Below are 18113 nucleotides of genomic sequence, written 5' to 3'. Positions count from 1 at the left end.
GGGGTAGCTGATGAGAGGTGCTTTGGGGACTGATGGGGATGGGGGCGTCGCAAGGTCTGATCCCACCCAGAAACTTTGCATAAATAAATAAATCATTGCACAGAGAAAGAGAGAGAGGGAGAGCAGAGGAGGTTACTTTGGGAAGCAGTACAGCTTGCTCATCCGATCCGTGTAGTTCAGAGAGAGTGTGTCATGTTACAGAGAAGCCAGGATCAGCCACAGTGCAACTCCAAAGCAGTTGAGAATTACCTCTCTCTAATGGGGACTTTCATGTGCAATCTCTTAACCACTCTGCTAAGGAACTGAAACTGATAAACCTAGAGGGAGAGGAAAAGAACAACAAAGAAAAAAGACTGAAAGACATAAACTGATCTGATTATTTTCCCCAAAACTTTTCTGGAGTTGGATCCTTTCTTTTTTTAAATCACTTTTTTCCCCTTTTTATCCATACAATTTTGTTGTTGTTGTTATAATTTCTATTATTCAGTGGCATTGGGATTCCCTCGGACGCTGCTCTTCCATGAATTCTGGATTGTTCTTCTTGGAGTGGGATTGAAACTTTATTTATTCTATTTATTTATTTATTGTTTCTCAGGACAGGGAGGGAATGTTGGAGGAGAAGGGCTGGAAAGGTGCTAGCAATGGTGCCTTTGACAGGGGGTGCATTGCTCCCCCCAGGACAGGGGATGGAGAAAGATGCTGCAGGTTTCCTCTACTGCTGGGCTCTGGGCTTCCTGGGGTGTCTTTGATTTCTCTGGTGCTGAGCCTCCTGCTATACTTTAGGACATCAGACCTGCAATCCAGGGTTTCACATTTGGAAGCAGACAGATGCACTCAGCTCCCTGCCTGGCTCTCTGCAGACCAAATGGAGACAGCTATTTTGGGAAGAGTTGACCAACTGCTTGATGAGGTCTGTGTGCTTTCATTTTCATATAAATATATATTTTAGCTTTTTCTATTTTGCTTAAAGAATTTTCTAAGCAAATGATACAGCTAAGTGCCCGTTAACTCATTAAGATGTGAATCCCCTCAGATCGCTCCCCTTTAGCCCTCCTTCTTTATAAGCAGCTCAGATTTTGCTTCTGTCTGACAAAGTCTATGATTTGTCTGAGCTTTCATGGTTTTAAAATTAGAGGGTTTTGTTTCTTTTCCCCAAGAAAGGGGCCCTTTATAGCATCAGTTTTTAACTTCAGTCTGTTAACAAGGGGTTTTCGATTCATATGAGATGACAGAATACCAGTAGGGATAGGTATACAGGATGCAATTCAGAGAGCAGATTTAAACATCACATTAACAGTTTAAAACAAATAGAAAAATTCATCGCCAGCGGAACTGAACATGCCTGGGAATAGCCTGGTGATAGTAGCAAAGGTACCCATATTGTGACAGGTAAACTGGGAAAAGCAGCAGGCAGAGACAGGTAAATATGATGATAAGCTGATGTCCTAGGTGCTTGTTTCAAAGCAGTTTGGAAGAAATTCCCCTTTATTTCGATCCAAACTACTTTTACAGTAGTTTGGAAAATAAAAAGACAAATATTGCTAGAGTCCTTCTAGATATTAACAGAAATTCATACTCTTGAGCTCTTCACTGGCTTAAGCACTAAGGGCCTGATCCAAACACTACTAAAGTCAATGAGAGTCTGTCTGTGGAGTCTATTGGGCTGTGGATCAGATTCTTAGATGCTACAGTGATGGCTCCTGTCAAAAAATCTTAGACGGACACACCAATAGATTAATGAGTCATATTGTGCATCTTAAAGCTCAGAGATAAACCCCTCCAGCCCTGAAAGATCTCCCATTTCATCATTGTAATGTACTCACTTCATGTTTCTAATCATACAATTATAGAAATGTAGGGCTGGAAGGGACCTCAAGGGTCATCTAATCCCCTGCACTGAGGCAGTTCCAATTCTACCTAGACCACCCCTGAGAATTGTTTGTCCAACAGGTTCTTAAAAACCTCCAGTGACAGAGATTCCACAACCTCCCTTGGAAGCCAATTCCAGAGTTTAACAATCCCTATAGTCAGAATGTTTTTCCTAATATCTATCTTCAATCTCCTTTGTTGCAGATTAAGCCCATTACTTCTTTTCCTACCTTTAGTGGACATGCAGAATAATATATCACTGTCCTCTTTAAAGCAGCCCTTAATGTATATGATGTTATCAGGTCTGCCTTCAGTCTTCTTTTCTCATGACTAAACATGCCAAGCTTTTTTAACCTTCTTCATAGCTCAGGTTTTCTAAGCCTTTTATCATTTTTGTAGCTCTCCTCTGGACTCTTTCTAATATGTCTACATCTTTCCTATAGTTTGGTGCCAAGAATTGGACACAGTACTCCAGCTGAGGCCTCACCAGTGCCCAGTAGAGCATGACAGTTAGTCTTACATAGGACACTCCTGTTAATACAATGCATTTGTTCTTCTCAATTGTTGTTGATGGCCAACTTTTAAAATCCTGTACAGCTTGTGGGGTTTGCTGTGGCTCTGACAAGTGCTAGAAGTTAGATGGGTGCTCACTTGTCCAAACCAGTCAAAGATGCAGAACTTTGGTGTGCACTGACTCAAATGATCAGGATGTTCTGTGATACCCAGAGAGAACCCGGGAGGAGGGAGAGGGGGGGAGAGAAGGAGGGAGCACGCTAGGTCTTTTTTTCCTCTTTCACTGTGCAAACCACTCCAGCTTTTGCTCAGGTCATAAGTATCACAGATTCGTACAAATGCAGGGTATGGAAAGGACTGGTGTCAGACCCATTAGCTTATAAAAATGGAGCCAGTTTCTGCAGTCCACTGTGCTTCATTATTTCATTCACATATTGCAATATTAGGAAACTAGTCAAGGAACAAAGTAATAAAACCATTGAGAGCTGCATTACCCTGGAACACCAGCAAACAATGAACAAGAGCAGCACTGTGACTCTACCATTGTCTCATCATACTCTGAGAGAGGATTTTTGGCACAGGTTAAAATAATGGGGGGTTCTGGATAAAATATTGCTGTACTACATGTAATGACTCTGAGTGCTTGATATCTGTGGATGGTTCTTTGACAGCCTGATTAGCTTGCAGATGAGCTCTTTAGTAGCTAACATTGATATGGCACTGCTGTGAGGAAGCTCACACAGCTGAACTCCTAGCTGGGATTGGCAGGGCACAACCCTACAAGCCCACACTGCCGGAGTCCTAGTAATGCACTTCTGTGAAGTAGATCACACTGCTAAAGTCCTACTGACCTCTGTGGGGCACTGCCATGAAGAGGCTCACACACTGTTCCATTCCCAGCTGACCCTGGGAGAATGGGAATATGAAGGAAGTCCCTATCGCTGGAGTCCCTGCTGGTATGACAGGACACTGGTGTAAGGAAGCTGGCAGACGAGACAGCACTACTAGGCCATTGCCCTGCGAAAGATTCAAAATTACAACAGACCTCAATGAAAGAAGTTAGGTTCTCTAAGAGAAAATGAGTCTGATTCTCCTGTTACACCAGATTTACACTGTTGTGACTGCATCTACTTCAATGGAGTTACTCTTGATTTACACCCGTGTCCGTGAGAGGAGAATCAAACCCAGTAAACTATATGTTTTCTCTTCTCACAGCTAGCTCAACGCTTTAGCGACACAAGTCCCCAGGAAGGATGTCAAGAGATAAGAAGGAAAGAGACAGAGCAAAAGCATAGAGAACACAGATAAAGGAGAGTAGAAAGGGAGACTGAGAAAAGAGATTTAAAGGGAGGGAGAACAAGAATGGGAAAAGCAAGAGAGGGAGACAGAAACTGATGGAATATGAGCGAAAGAGGCTGGGAGATCACTTTAGAGGAAGGGTGAGCAAGGAAGCATATTCATCCCCTTCTCTTTCAGAGCGTCAGGGCTCTTACGGCCACATCCTCCTGGACGAACTACACTCTCCCTCGATGTTTTGACCTTAATGAGTTATACAGCTGCCAGTTTCATAGAATTCAGCTCATAATAATGTTTTTAAAAAAATCCCCAGACTTCCTAATTGGGGAAGGGGGGGACTGCTGGGGTAAGTAGAAGAACATGGAGTGAAGCAGCCTGGGACCCTCCTTTCAATTGTGTCAGGGGGTGAGGCTGGGGGGACACCTGTATTTGTGGACTGGGGATTTTGTGAGTGTATATGTACATGTATGGGGCTTGGATTCACATGCCTGTGGCTGTGTGTTCTCTGTGTGTGGATATAAAGTCAATGTATGTACGAGAACTGTTACGGCATGTGTTTGTGTGTTTATTGTGAATGTGCAGTTTTGTGTGGTGTATGTATGCAAGTGTGTTGTAAATGGGCGTGTTGTGAGGTGTTTATATGGGTGAGCGTATGCTTGAGAGTGGATTGTGATTGTGTGTCGTTTTATGTTTCCCTGTGCGTGTTCAGGCTGAGTTACCACCACATACCTTTATGGGGGCAGCAGTTGGGAAGACTAAGGGCCCAGTTCTCACCTGTACTCTGGTGGCATAAAGGGACACCAATGGCACTCTGGGACTCGTCCTTTGTAAGCAGGTTTCTCAGCTAGCTTATACCTGCCAGAATGGCTTCACACTGCCGTCCCCACAAGGAGTAAGAGGCAGGCAGGGAAAAAGGGAAGGCGAGGGTGTGGTTGGACCATGCTGGACTCTGGCTGCTCTTGCCTGAGGGCAGCCAGTGCAGTCATAGTGTAAGTTCTAGCTTGCACCAGGGGCATGAAAGAGTCCCAGCTTCCCTGAAAACATGGGGATGGGAAGGAGGTTGGCAGCCACATGCTCCCCCGACTCCCATCCACACCCCGTTCCTTCGTGAAGAGCAGGAATGGAGCAACAGAGAATTGGTGCCTAAATACATAAGTGATCTAGCAAGACTCTCACTCACACAGAAAACATTTCTGCCACTTACACCTAGAGGAAGGGCCCATTCCTGCTTCCCATGGAGAGTGAGGAATCACCTGGAGAAACACATCCAGCATAACAGAAAGCCACTCTCATCCATTTCAATTTCCTCTTCTTCCCAGGAGCTGTAGCCACAAGCTATTCCATGTGAGCATCTACTTCCAGTGCAGGTTGTTCCAGTGCTGCCCACTCTCACATTTTTATTCTAAATCTTGTGATATTTGTTGTCTTTGTAAAGCCACAGCTCCTGGGGTCAGGGCATTACAGGAGAATCTCAGCTTTCATTTTTTTAAATGTAAGTTTCTAGCTGTCAAAGTTGCAGAGAAAAGCTTGAGAGACTCAGGAACCAGAAGGCAAATAAAAAGAAACCAAAACTTATCATTTTTTACAATCTCATGTTTTTAATCAAATCTCATGATTTTTTTTTTTACCTAACTCTCACACTTGGTGTTGGCTACACTGCTGTTCCTCCCTTCAGTCCAATAGAATTAACAGACTGGTGGGCAGTCCTCTACGGAGCCAGTCTGACTAGTGCAGACTTCATTAACTACTATCAAAACTTCTCACTATGGTCATGTGTAGTAAATACTGGGCTGGAGTTTTCTGCCAGCCAGGAATGGATTCTATGTCTTTCCTTGAAAAAGTCTGTGCCGACTAGGTCTGATATGGATGTTTCTGAGAAAACTTTGGCTGCAGGCTAGAATTCCTCTGTATTTATGGGGCATGAGAAAAATCAAATAAAAAGTGCAAATAAACTGTATAGTTGGCATTGAAAGCCAAGGCAGTGATTTGAAAAGAGGCAAATGAAGCATTTCCTCATGCTGGTGAACATGTGGTCTTGTCTCTTCTTGCCAGAAGCTCAGTGGGATGGAGCACAGGGTGTTCTCAGGGCTGCCTGCTCACAATACATGAAGAAACGGTGAACTTCCAGAGTTGGGAATTCATCTTTTTTACATAATTTAAAAACAATCATCATCCTGAAAACCCCCAGGAAACAGAGAGTTGACTTTACTGTCACTCTGCACCTGTACAAAATACAACTCAGCCATATATCCAATGTCACGGAGTCCATTTGTCACCTTTTAAAAGAGATTTTGGGGCTGTGTTGGAGGAGGGGAGAATGGATCAATGCTCTTTTCCATGTGTCGGTATAGACTTCTAATTTTCTCAGCATTGGGGAAGGTGCTCAGCAGGGGAACTCCTGGTATATTTTCCTTCTCTGTTCCCATCTAAAGATTTTCTCTCACTTTATTTAAGTGGTTCAGGGAACTAAACTTCATGATTCTTGCTATCTAATGGTCAGCAAGTGCCAAGCTGCGGTGCCTTTAGTACTATGTGCTACCTTTCCCTGGCTCTCCATCTCAGCATTGCCAACCCCCGACATTCAAATATCAGAGAATGAGAAAATGAAAAAGGTCCCATAATCATGAGATTGGCTTAAAATCATGACATTTTACAAAATAAGTTTTGGTTTCTACTTATTTGCCTTTTGGTTTTTGAGTTTGTAGCGCTCACTATTGAAGGTGTTTCTTTTTGCAATTAAGGGGGCTAGAAACTTTTTAAAAAATGTATGTGAGAGTCTCACATGCTCAGGTAACATGCTCCAGGAGGTGGGGCTATAAGAACACTAAATACCATGAGACTTGAGATAAAATCACACGAGCTATTAGCGATGCTACTAGTCTTTGAACTCTTCTGACTGGCTACAATGGATTCTCTAGTATCTGTTTCCTTTAGCAGCTGGGGTGGAGCAGGAAATGATTTTACCCCCTCATGAACCAAAACAACTGCAGCTGCTCAAGAGCTCTAATCCAGTGCTTCCCAAATGTTTGACTAAGGTGACACATCAGCTGCATTTGGCCTTTTTTTTTTTTTTTTTTTTTTTTGTGACCCAACATTACATATATGCACCTTCCCCCCAGCACCATAGCCCTAATCCTGGCCCGGTGTGGAGGGGATGCCCAGGGCCATGGCATGGGGTTGGACAGTGAGTCTGCCCTGCACTTACCTGTACTCACTCAATCATGACAGAGGAGAAGAGAGGCCAAATTTGAGTGTGTGGCATTCTGACCTGGCACATGAGGATGCAGCACCTCTAAGATATGGTCCAGCCACCGCTCCTGGAGTGACAGCTGGGCCAACCCTGAGTGGTGCTGCAGCCCTGTGTGCCAGGTCACAATGCCCGGAACAGTGAGCTAGGCCCAGCCCTATGGGACAGGAGTCACCACTGTGTAGTGGGCTCATTCTCCAACCCTCCAGACCCTCCCTGGGGCCTCCTCTCAGCACTGGGGCAGGAGAAGTATGTTTGCCTAGACCAGAGCCCAGTGATGGGTTCATCCAGCCCTGTACACGACAACCCATCTAGACCCTTTCCGCAACCCGCTTGTAGGTCGGGACCCACTGTTTGGGAAACACTGCTCTAGTTCAGTGGTTCTCTAAGCCAGTCCGCCACTTGTTCAGGGAAAGCCCCTGACGGGCTGGGCTGGTTTGTTTACCTGCTGCATTCACAGGTTCGGCCGATCACGGCTCCCACTGGCCATGGTTCGCTGCTCCAGGCCAATGGGGGCTGCGGGAAGGGCGGCCGGCACATCCCTCGGCCTGCGCCACTTGAGAACCACTGCTCTAGTTTACCTCCTCCCAAGTACCACTCTCTGTTTCCCCTGAGCTAGGACACATCCCAACCAGGCACTCACTTGGAATGGAAGAATGGAAGACTCCTATTAACTTTAACTGGATTTGGATTAGGCCCTATAAATTAGTTAGCAGTAAGCTGCCATCTATTATCACCTTCAAGGAAACTCACTGCCAGCTTCATTTGCTATTTCCAACATGTATTTCAGATGTATTTGTTCTATTTGCCCACTCCCAGACACTACATCTTGCCTTCTGCTCACAGCTATGGCGGCACATAGTGATGGGTGGTCCCATAACTATAAGCACAGTAGTTGCCAGATAATCACAGACAAACAGGACCAAGAGTAGAACTTACAGCCTGTAGCTGCAAACACACAGGGCACTAACCAGAGCATGAGAGCTGCAATTCCAGAAACTCAGGACAAGTTTGTAACCAATTAGTTGTATAAACAGAAAAAGTGCAGCCAGGAATGTGGATGTTTAAGTGGCTTTAAAGAAGTAACTTGGGCAAATGGTATCATGATCCTAATATCAAACCTAACCTTGGAAAAAACAGACAGGGTGACAGAGTGGTAAAAAGACCTGAGCCTTGCCTACCTCTAGCACTTCCATCTTTTTTACCATGAATGCAGCTGCATAGGAGTCTGATTTTGGCCAGTGTGGATGCACCTCTCAGGCATGTAATAACACACTCCAGTCCCACTTAATTTGGTGTCAGCAGATTTACAGACATCTCAGACTGGATCCTAGAGCTAGTGGGAAAATCGATCTTATTTTTTGGGGGAAATTTCAAATAAAATGAAAATGTATAATTTCCACGTGCATTTTTTCATTGATTAGTTTTGAGTTGAAGAAAATCAACAGCCCTCCCCAGAAAAAAACAGTTTTCTATTTTCACACCCCCACAAAAAATACAACAAAATTGGAAATTTTCTCATAGAAATTTCTGTTTAATGAAAAAAACATGTTTTGTAAATAAACAAACACATACATAGTTTTGACCCACTGTACTGTCTGTTTTTTTTATCAGCTGAAGAATTACTAAAAGCATATCCAGGTCAGTCAAATAGTTATCCAGGACTTTTCCAGTAGTTACATTTTATATAGATTCAAACATTTTACGGGGTTTAAAATATCAAATGGGTTACATCAATATTCATTGCTTAATTATTTGGATACAAATTTCAAAAAAATCAAGTTATTTCTCTTATAAAAAACTGGTAACTTTGCTGCTCATGATGAAGGACAGAGAACATCAGTTGTAGCATGGGAAAATCGTTTATAGATCCCCAATACATCTTAGTCTAATCTGCCACACTCCCTCATGTTCTGGGTCTTGAGCTTTTTGGAGCAGAAATTACTTGTATTTAGTTGAATAGTGGTTTTGTGATATGGAGAAATGAAAGTGAAGATGAAAGCAGTAAAATTACTTTCCTTGGTGACCTAATCTAGGAACTGAACTTAGGTCTCCTAAAGCCATGTGTTTTTCTGTTAGTAGTCAATATTGGTCTAGTATATTACTCATGGAATTGAAATCCAGCGGCTCCTAAATTCTAATTCCACAGCAGAAAACCACAAAGCCCCTGCTACCTATCCCTGAGGTTCCAGTGGATCCATGTAGTCTAGAGGCCAGTCTGGCTACTTCTTCCATGGGTTCAAACCACAGTAGGAGAATTTGAAGGAAACTCCACAATGGGAACTTTGCAGACCTTTCCTCTGTGAGAAGAGGGGCCAGCCTTCTATCAGCACCCATTATAAATTCTTAGATTCCAAGCTCTCCCTGCCATTTCTAACTATTTGTTTATAACTTTGTTTTTAAACTCTAGGGGAACATATGGTGCTAGCTCTGATCTTATAGATGATTTTAACAGTACTGTACATTAGGTACATTCCACTCTTCACATTCAGTGAATAAGGCTCTGGTGAGTTCTGTATTTCTGTTTCCAGAGTCTGGTGGGTCATCACTTCTTCTGCACAAAGTTCTACAGTAGCAAAGTAAATTGCTGATTAAATAAATGTTTGTTTCCACTAGTTGTGTGTCACTGTCAATTTCTTTTGACAGCTTGGATGTCCTCTGCAATTTTGAGTGACAGATCCTTTTTACATTTTTAATATTTCTGGTCTATAAATAGTACATCAAAGAGCCGAGTTCCAGGCAGAACATTAATCTTCACTAGTTAGAGAATGACTTGTCACAAAACACTCCTGTCCATGCAAATCATGCACTGTGACATCATCTCTTAACTCACAAAGATAAATGACACACAGGGCCCAATTTCCAAGTGTAGGAACTCTACTGAAATGTTGAAATCTTGTGTTTGGATGTTTAAATTGGCACTTAGATGAAAAGGGGAACATACATGTCCATTTGTTCCAATTTAAGATTCCATATAAAGCATATGAATTTCCTATTTGTGCTCATGTTTGAAATTTAGCCCAGAGTATTAAAAACCAAACTACAGCTGTGAACTTTAATTGCAGATGGGTCTGAGCCACAACATTTAGATTAGGATCCAGATCTCAACACTCCCAAAGTACAGAAGCATTCAGAGTTAGGTTTTTAGTTCCGGAGGGTACACATGTTATATATAAGGGAACTGGGATTTCCATTTTGAGGGAAATCCCATGAATCAGAATGAAAACAAAAAATCTAGGAATTGCCCATGAAATGAAATTTTAGGAAAAAATTCATTTTGGGTCAATTGAAATGTTTCCTTCTGATTTTGACATTTAATTAATTATATTGCACTACCTTATATGATACATTTTGAAATGAAAAGTAGTTCCATTTTGACTTTATCTAAACACTTTGTTTCAGTTTTCTTTTATTAAATTAAATTATGTCAAGATCAGTCTATTCCCATGGGAAAATTTTATTTCGATGAACTGTTCCATCAGAATGTTTTTGACCAGCACTACATAGTTATATGCAATGTACAGTGCCTATTTTTGGACAGTTATCAATGTTGAGAGGAAAAGGCTCAGATAATATATTTTAGTTTTCCAGACCAAGTTTTTCAAAAATAGCAGCCTAAAGTTAGGCTTCTGAGTCCATATTTAGGCTCCTAAATAAGTGACATGATTTTCAAAAGTACTGAGCACTGATCAGTTCCTGTTGACTTCTCAGTAAGGTCAGTAAGAGCTGCTGGGTGCTCAGCATTTTTGAAAATCATGTCATCTATTTAAGAGCCTAAATATGGATATAACAGCCTAAAGTCAGACACTTATCTTTGAAACACTGGCCCAAGTTCTCAGAGATGTGGATAACAAGAGCAGGTGAATATGATACACAATGATCCTTAAAAGTTAGCTTGAGTCATTAGTGGGGAGTGTTGCCCTAAAACTCATACAGATAGTTTTCTATTTAATGGATAGTCTTCTCAAATTATCAACACACCCACAGCTCCAGTCATGAACAAGATGCAGACAGCAGAGGGGTAAATCATAAACTGCTTCTGAACAGAGACCCTGTGTGGCTCACCAAGCATCTCAGTAATGTATAGCCAACCTAGATGGATTCATGTTTTCTCTTCTCAGTCATGATAGGTGTATTAATAATACACTCATGTGTATACAATTAAAGCTGGTCAGAACATTTTTAACAAAATGAGTTTTCGTTTTCAGAAAATGGTGTTTTGTAGAAACTAGTGTTTCACAGAAATGTATTGATTTTGATAGAAAGGTTTCTGAGATCCAGAGTGGACTGTCTTGTCAATTCCCAGAGAGAGAAAGACTTAAATCAAAAGCCTGACATGTTTGATCCAAAATGAGCATTTCAACACAGCTCTGTTTCACAGACATTGTCAAACAGTTTTCTTTTTGTTCCAATGGAATGGAAACACATTTCCAAACCCCAGAAGTTTTTATTAAATAGATTTGTCATTGCCCAACCAGCTCTATATGGAATGTTTCAAAGTTGCTGTCTTCTCTAGGATCATCTCTTTGGACAAAAATTACCAGTAGGCCAAGGAGCTGGCTCTTTGGGAGAGCAGGACCTGTCTCCATTTTTTATCTGCTACTTAGAGTTTTCTGTTGGGTTTGTGAGCATTACAGTCTTCACGTGGGCACATAGTCACCTCTTAATTCATCATTGTGGCTTTTTGCCAAAGGATCACTCTTGAAGGTTATTATGAAGTTTTATCTGCCTGCTTTCAATCAAGAGACATGTGGTATAAAGTTTAAGGTTGTGGACTAATTACCTGCCTTCAATCCAGCACCAGACATCTCTTTCTCTTTGTATCTCACTGATTAGCTTCCTCCCATCCTACTTTTCGGACATGCTAAGGTTTGGGTTTCATCCCTGTTACTGATGCTTTTTTCCCCGTTTACTTTACAGAAATTAAAGTTCAACTTGCCGAGACATCGAGAAGTTCGAGATACCCACCAGAGGTGCAATTGCCCAGCAGGTAGGGATCTCTGAGGCCTTGGTACCTTAGAATAACTAATGAGCTCTTATTTATCTCATCTCACCTTGAAAGCTTTCCTAATGTACTGCAGTATTGGGTTATAATGATACATATAATATAATAAACCTACATACGGAATGTATAAGTACATACATACAGGTTTGGTTACTTATTCATTTATAAATAATAAATCTCTGTATGACAGAAACTCATGAGAACACCAATATCCACACACCCAATGTGAGCAATAAAATAGACAACCAAGTGTGTTCTTATGCTGTCTCTCTGCATGCCTCTGAGGCAGTGACCTTTAAGACCCATGGAATTATACAGGTAGCTGAGGCATCTTGTAAAATTACCACCCTTGATGTATAGAAATAAGTCTATATTTTATGGCTTTGTTCAGTCTTGCTTGTTTCCAATTCCAAAGGATCGTGCAAATACTTCCTCTGATGTAGTTTTAATACAATAGGTGAAAAAAAATTGTGGAAAACCCATTCATGAGCTGAATTTTATTCCATCATCATGAGTCATGCAGTCTTCTTTGTCATCTTATAATAAAGTATACTAAGTACAGAGGAAATAGAGAGGTGGAAGTTGTTTTATTTTTAAAGAACAATAGCACTGGTCTGTGATAGGAATGAACCAAAACCCAGTGTCCAAACACTCCTGAACTTTGGAACATTATTACAGACCAGGCCCTTTTCCACAATGGTACAACAGGTTCAATTTATGTTTAGTTTAAAAGACAATTCAAATTAAACATAAATTAGATGGACTGGTCATTATCTCTCTTTATCTACACTGTATAGCAGAGATGGGTGAAGCAGTTCAAATCAAATAGGAATCCCTCAGCCTAAATCTCTTTCCAAAACTCAAATCAAAACTTAGTTGAACCATTGTTGAGTTTCAAAAAAGTTCCACTAATTTTTCCTGCCATTAGCCTACAACTTCATGTACTGCTCCACCCCCACGTTATTGCCAGGACTTGACATATAAGAGCTGAAATACCACAAGAAACAATTTTCTTATTATATTTCTGGAGCAGCCGAAAGCAGGGACCTTGGAATTTGAGTTCAGAGTAAAAAAAAATAGATTAATACATTATTAGGCCAGAATGGATCATTATGATCAATTACTCTGACCTCCTGTATAACACGTCATAGAATGTCACCCAAGAATTCCTGCCTCAAGCCCATGAGGTCAGCTGAAGGTAGCTAAGACCCTTGTGAAGTGGTGACAGCAACAATGGCAGGCTTGTCGTAGGATTTGGGTGGCTGCTCATTCCATGCAGCTCTCAGTGTCTTCTGAAAAGATAACCTTGATTCCAAGGAGAGATGAATATTTCTTAGACCTTAGACCTTAATTGAAGGTGGGGATGATGATTTCTCATTGCGTGTTGCACCGCTCTGTCATGAATAAATATTCCAAAGGCACAAATGCTCTTTGCAAAATTCCCTTCAGTCAGTCTCCTGATTCAATGGGTGAAATGTAGCCATGTTTCAAAACAGGTGGCACGGCTGGTGGAGCCTTGGTTGACGCCAACCTGTGCACATGTGCTGCTTCAATGTGGTCCATAATCCAGGTGGAGACCTTGGAAATCATTTTACCCTTGACATTTTTTCTGATGCCTGAGATGTCTGAGGGCTAGACACAATCTGGAGTCCTAGACAGTGTGACCCTTATGGGGAGTCCGAGGCTATCACAAGCATGGAAGAGAATCAATATGTTGCAAGCACTTGGTATAAGCCCCTTCCTCCCCAGCCAGCCCATTCCAAGGCCTGTAAACAAGCACACAATCTCCCTTGCTGAAAATAAATGTTTAGCAAAAGTGACATTTGAGTATAACCACAATTCCAAGTCCAACTTGTTCCATGGTACATAATGGAAAAGGAAATCAAATCCATTTGCTGAACTTCTCAGTACAGGATATAAAGGTCCTGGACAGTCAGAGAAGGGTCACACATACAGTAGGAGGGGTCCACAGCTCTAGGGCATGAGAGGTTTGTTTGTGAACTTAAACAATTTGAAGGCAGAGAGTAGGGAAGCGGAGAGGATGTATAAGTGTGTAACTATGTCTCAGTTATCTGGGTATTCATGATAAGAATAACAAGAATAGCACGGTCAGGAAAACAACAAGGTTTTTTTTGGTCTTATATATAGAAAAGAGTAAGGAAATATATGTTTCCTAAAACTGGGAAGTTGATACTTCAAATCATTCATGCTTTGCTTGGGTGTGACCACCTATGAGTATAGTGTCATTGCTGGGTCACTGTGTTTTTAAAAAAACAAGGAGTCCGGTAGCACCTTAAAGACTAACAGATTTATTTGGGCATAAGCTTTTGTGGGTAAAACCCCCACTTCTTCAGATAATAGCAAGTTTCTTAGTGCTCAAGGCATGTGCATTCAGGTTAACAGCACGAGCCTTGGTTATTTCGAACTAGATTCCTTGGATGAGATTAATATCCCATGAGCCCTTTCATTTTCCTGTAATCTGCCAGGCTTCTCTGGTACCAGACTGCCTCAAACAGGTTTGATGTATGTCCTGAGATAGGCCCAAGTATCCACAAAACATATGGTAGCTGTTGGGCTCTTCCCGCTACAAACCTTAACAATTAGGGATGAACAAACCTTGGGAACTATTTCTGGGTTTGCAAAACTACCTCAGGTATTTGAATTATTTTTTCCTGTACTTTAAACCAATGATTTTTTAAAGGAGATATGATGTTTAAAAATAGGTGGGTGGGCAAACATTGAATGCTTCAGGTGGACTTTGAAGAAAACCCCACATATTACCACAACTGGTGTTTATATAAAACTAGAATGAAAACAATATCTGTGCAAGTATCAGACTAGTTCGGCTGGCAGCTGAGCAACAGATTGCCTCATGTATAGTCTACCAATTGTGGTAATGATGATGACACAGATCAATTGAATTACGGTAGAGTTTACGATGTGCCTGACACTTTCTAAGCGTATATTAAGACTAAGTTCCTGCCACAAAGAGCTCAGAGTATAGGCTCTTTAGGAACCACAACTCAATACCGAAAGGAAAAATGAAGAATTTACTGACCAGCCCAGAAGAGCAAAGATTGCAGTCCTAAACAGTGGTGATGTGACTCTCAAGAATAGATAAACAAACTATCCATGCCCTATCATACTGACACATACCAGGCTGTCAAAATAACAAGGACTATCATACACTCAAGATAGCCACACAAGGTCACCTGCCATATCTCTCTCCTTAAGATGCTATAGAGATCTCTTATCCTAACCTCCTTCTGAAAAAGTGAGGAATACCTTCACATTCAGGACTATATCTACCCTAACCCAACCTTAGCTGAGATGAGTTGTTCTCTTCCTGACTATAACATCCCAGAATATTCAACAAACTAAAGTCCAAGGATTTGTTTAGTGACTACATCCTATCAGCAGATGCCCTTGTTCATTTCTGGGGAGTGGAAGTGACGCCATGTCTTGAGAAAGCCCCCTTCAGATTTCTGTGCAGGATTTTGGAACACCATAGGCAAAGATCCATCCCAGGTTTTGATCTGAGGCCATTGCTTGCTGGGCAAGACTCTGGAGCTTTGTTAGGACTGTGCACATGCAGAGCAGAGATGTTAAATAAAGTTCATGGTTATTAGAAGAGAGCCACAACCAGAACCTCAAATCCAAACTCATTTGAATTTGGATTGTCTATGGATTTGATCCCTAAGTATGAACCTGACTACAGTGTGGTCAGATGCAAAACTGTCCGGGGCTTATTTTCCAGCAGTGATTTGGATGTGGCTGAAATCTCTTGCAGACTGCTTGAGATGACCGAAGTCTCTCAAGAACAGCTGATTTCCCCAGATTCCTGCCATTTGGTACCACACTGTCACAAGAACAGCTTGTTAGATTGCAGCATCACTGAATGCAAATGTAAACCCTCCTAATCTAACCTCAGCATGATCCAGATTTGAAACTTGTCTCCTTAGACCATCCCTTATAGCTATCTACTGTACCTCAATCCTGAATCTCAGTGCTTGGATTCAAGGAGCTCTTAGTGACGGAAACACAGCCAAGAACCCTCCCCCGCAAAAGCAGGTTGGCACAAGCGGCTGGCCTGTATATCTCACATACGTCATTCATTTTTATTATAATTTTTTTATTTTCCTCTCTTCTGCTCCTATTTTCACAATTCCTTTCTATTTGTTTTATGCTCTGCTGGCTTTCTGCTTCAGTTTTCAACATAATTTTTATTAGATATTTTCTTTGCTCATTTTCTTACAAGATTTGTCTTCAAGCAGAATCCCAGTTCAAAATATTTTAGTTTATCAAACTTTTGAGAACATGAGTGGGTTCAAAATAAGGCAAAGTTGAGTTTTCCATCACTCTAAGTAGCAGGTTATTATTATTTGTATTGCTCTAAACTGAGATTAGGATCTCATTGTGCTAGGCACTGTACATGCATATACTGAAAAGCTGGTCCCTGCCTGTCAGTCTATCAGTAGCTAAAAGACCAGGCTGCCTCATGGATGTAATATGTAAAGTCAGGTATATAAAAAAGCTGAAAAAGTCTGAAAATGTAAGAATTTGATGGCAACAGACCGTGAATCCCAGTGATGATTGAATCTGGTAATATTCTGAACAAAAAGAGCTCTCAGCCATGCTTGTAGATGTTTCCATTGCTCTACACTGACTCAACAAGACATTCTAGGTTTCAGTGTGATGTTTGGGGTTATTGTGTGTGCTGGTTGTGTTGTTGTGTGGGTAGTTTTGAAGAACTGTGGCAGTTGGGACAAGTAGTCATGATCTGTGAAGACTCCCTCGTAAATTAGCTGGAGAGTAAGGGTGATGATTAGTTGAGTTTTCTCTGATATCAAAGGACTCTTGGCATGGCATAGATATATGCCTTCCTTTGGCACAGGTGCAATTTTAAAGTCAAAATGGCTGAGAACTTAAAAATTGGGCAATAAGAGACCACAAAACCTAGTGATGATTCAGCCTGGTGATAGTCTGAACAAAAAGAGCTTTGAACCATGCTAGTAGCTGCTTCCATTGCTTCACACTGACTCTTCAGACTCTTTAGGCTTCAGAATGACATTCCTGGAATCTTGTTATATAGCTGACCGGGGACAACAGGTGGCTACAAGACAGAGATAGCGAGGAAGGGGACACAAGGTAAGAGTGAGACAATTGTTATAAGTAGTGATCACAAATAATGAGGAGGTAGGGTTGGTTTTGTTTGTTTGTGGGGATATTGAATTTGAAAGCTGATGGACCAGTTAGTAATGGTGGAAAGTTTAGGACTGTGACCTGACTTTAGGAAGAACTCTATAGTAATAGAGAGTACTCACACTTCTGACTGCAGAGGAGGGTTGCATAATCTGTGTCCGACTGCAGCAACCTGACACCACCCTGCTGTCAGTTACATGAGCCAGGCGTTGGCACAGCCTGATAAAATGATTTCACCATCTGTCAAATGAAAGAGCTCCTGTGAGAAATGTCTTCTGGACCCTTTGAGTCCTGGGAATTCTCTAACATAATTTCTTCCTCAGTTCTCATGAAAGTCCTTGCACAGCCATAGGCCCTCAGGAAGACTACAAGAAAGGAAGATAATGTGCCTCCTTCTTTCAGATTTCACACTTACTGACAGGGGCCACCAGAGCCCTGAATTGCTGTTAATATTTGTCTTCTTGCTTTGTAGTCTGTGATGGCAAAGATAGACAGGGGGTTCTGCCTCTCTCCAAACTCACAGCACACTGAGCCAGTGGGGACAGTAGGATTTAGTCCAGAAGCTCCACTTTCCAGGAAGAAATCAGGATGAGACCCCTGTAATGCCTTCAGGAAAGTGGTATGGCAGGTGACATATTGGGCCTCTCTTCACTCTCCTTCCCCCACCTATAGCAACTTCTCTCCTCTAGGCCCACGTCTCTTGGCATGGCTGCAGCTGGGATCCTCTTAACTTAAGGAGGTTAGAAAGGAATCTCATTGGACTTATCCAGGCCACAGGCTGCAGTCCAGAATATGTCACCCAGCACTGGTGCAAGCCAACTGGCAGAAAGCAACAGGATTTCCCATTTCTCCCTATCGTCCCACTAGGGTGACCAGATGTCCTGATTTTATAGGGACAGTCCTGATTTTTGGGTCTTTTTCTTATATAGGCTCCTATTACCCCCCACCCCCTGTTCCGATTTTTTCACATTTGCTGTCTGG

The 18113-nt window shown here is 41.8% G+C and overlaps 1 protein-coding gene across 1 annotated transcript in view; it reads left to right on the top strand.

Moving 5' to 3' along the window:
- Positions 1–725: 725 nt before the first annotated feature.
- COL13A1 (collagen type XIII alpha 1 chain) overlaps positions 726–18113 on the top strand; it is a 164133-nt gene continuing 146745 nt past the window's right edge. The window contains exons 1-2 of the mRNA XM_039546112.1: positions 726–910; positions 11846–11915. Of these exons, the coding sequence (XP_039402046.1) occupies positions 866–910; positions 11846–11915 (115 nt within the window). The 5' untranslated portion in view covers positions 726–865. The remainder of the gene's footprint in view (positions 911–11845; positions 11916–18113) is intronic.

The sequence above is a fragment of the Mauremys reevesii genome, linkage group 7, assembly GCF_016161935.1.
Source record: "Mauremys reevesii isolate NIE-2019 linkage group 7, ASM1616193v1, whole genome shotgun sequence".
Classification (NCBI taxonomy): Eukaryota; Metazoa; Chordata; order Testudines; family Geoemydidae; genus Mauremys; species Mauremys reevesii.
Note: the sequence above shows the minus strand (reverse complement) of the source record. Positions and strands in the feature narration are given on the sequence as shown.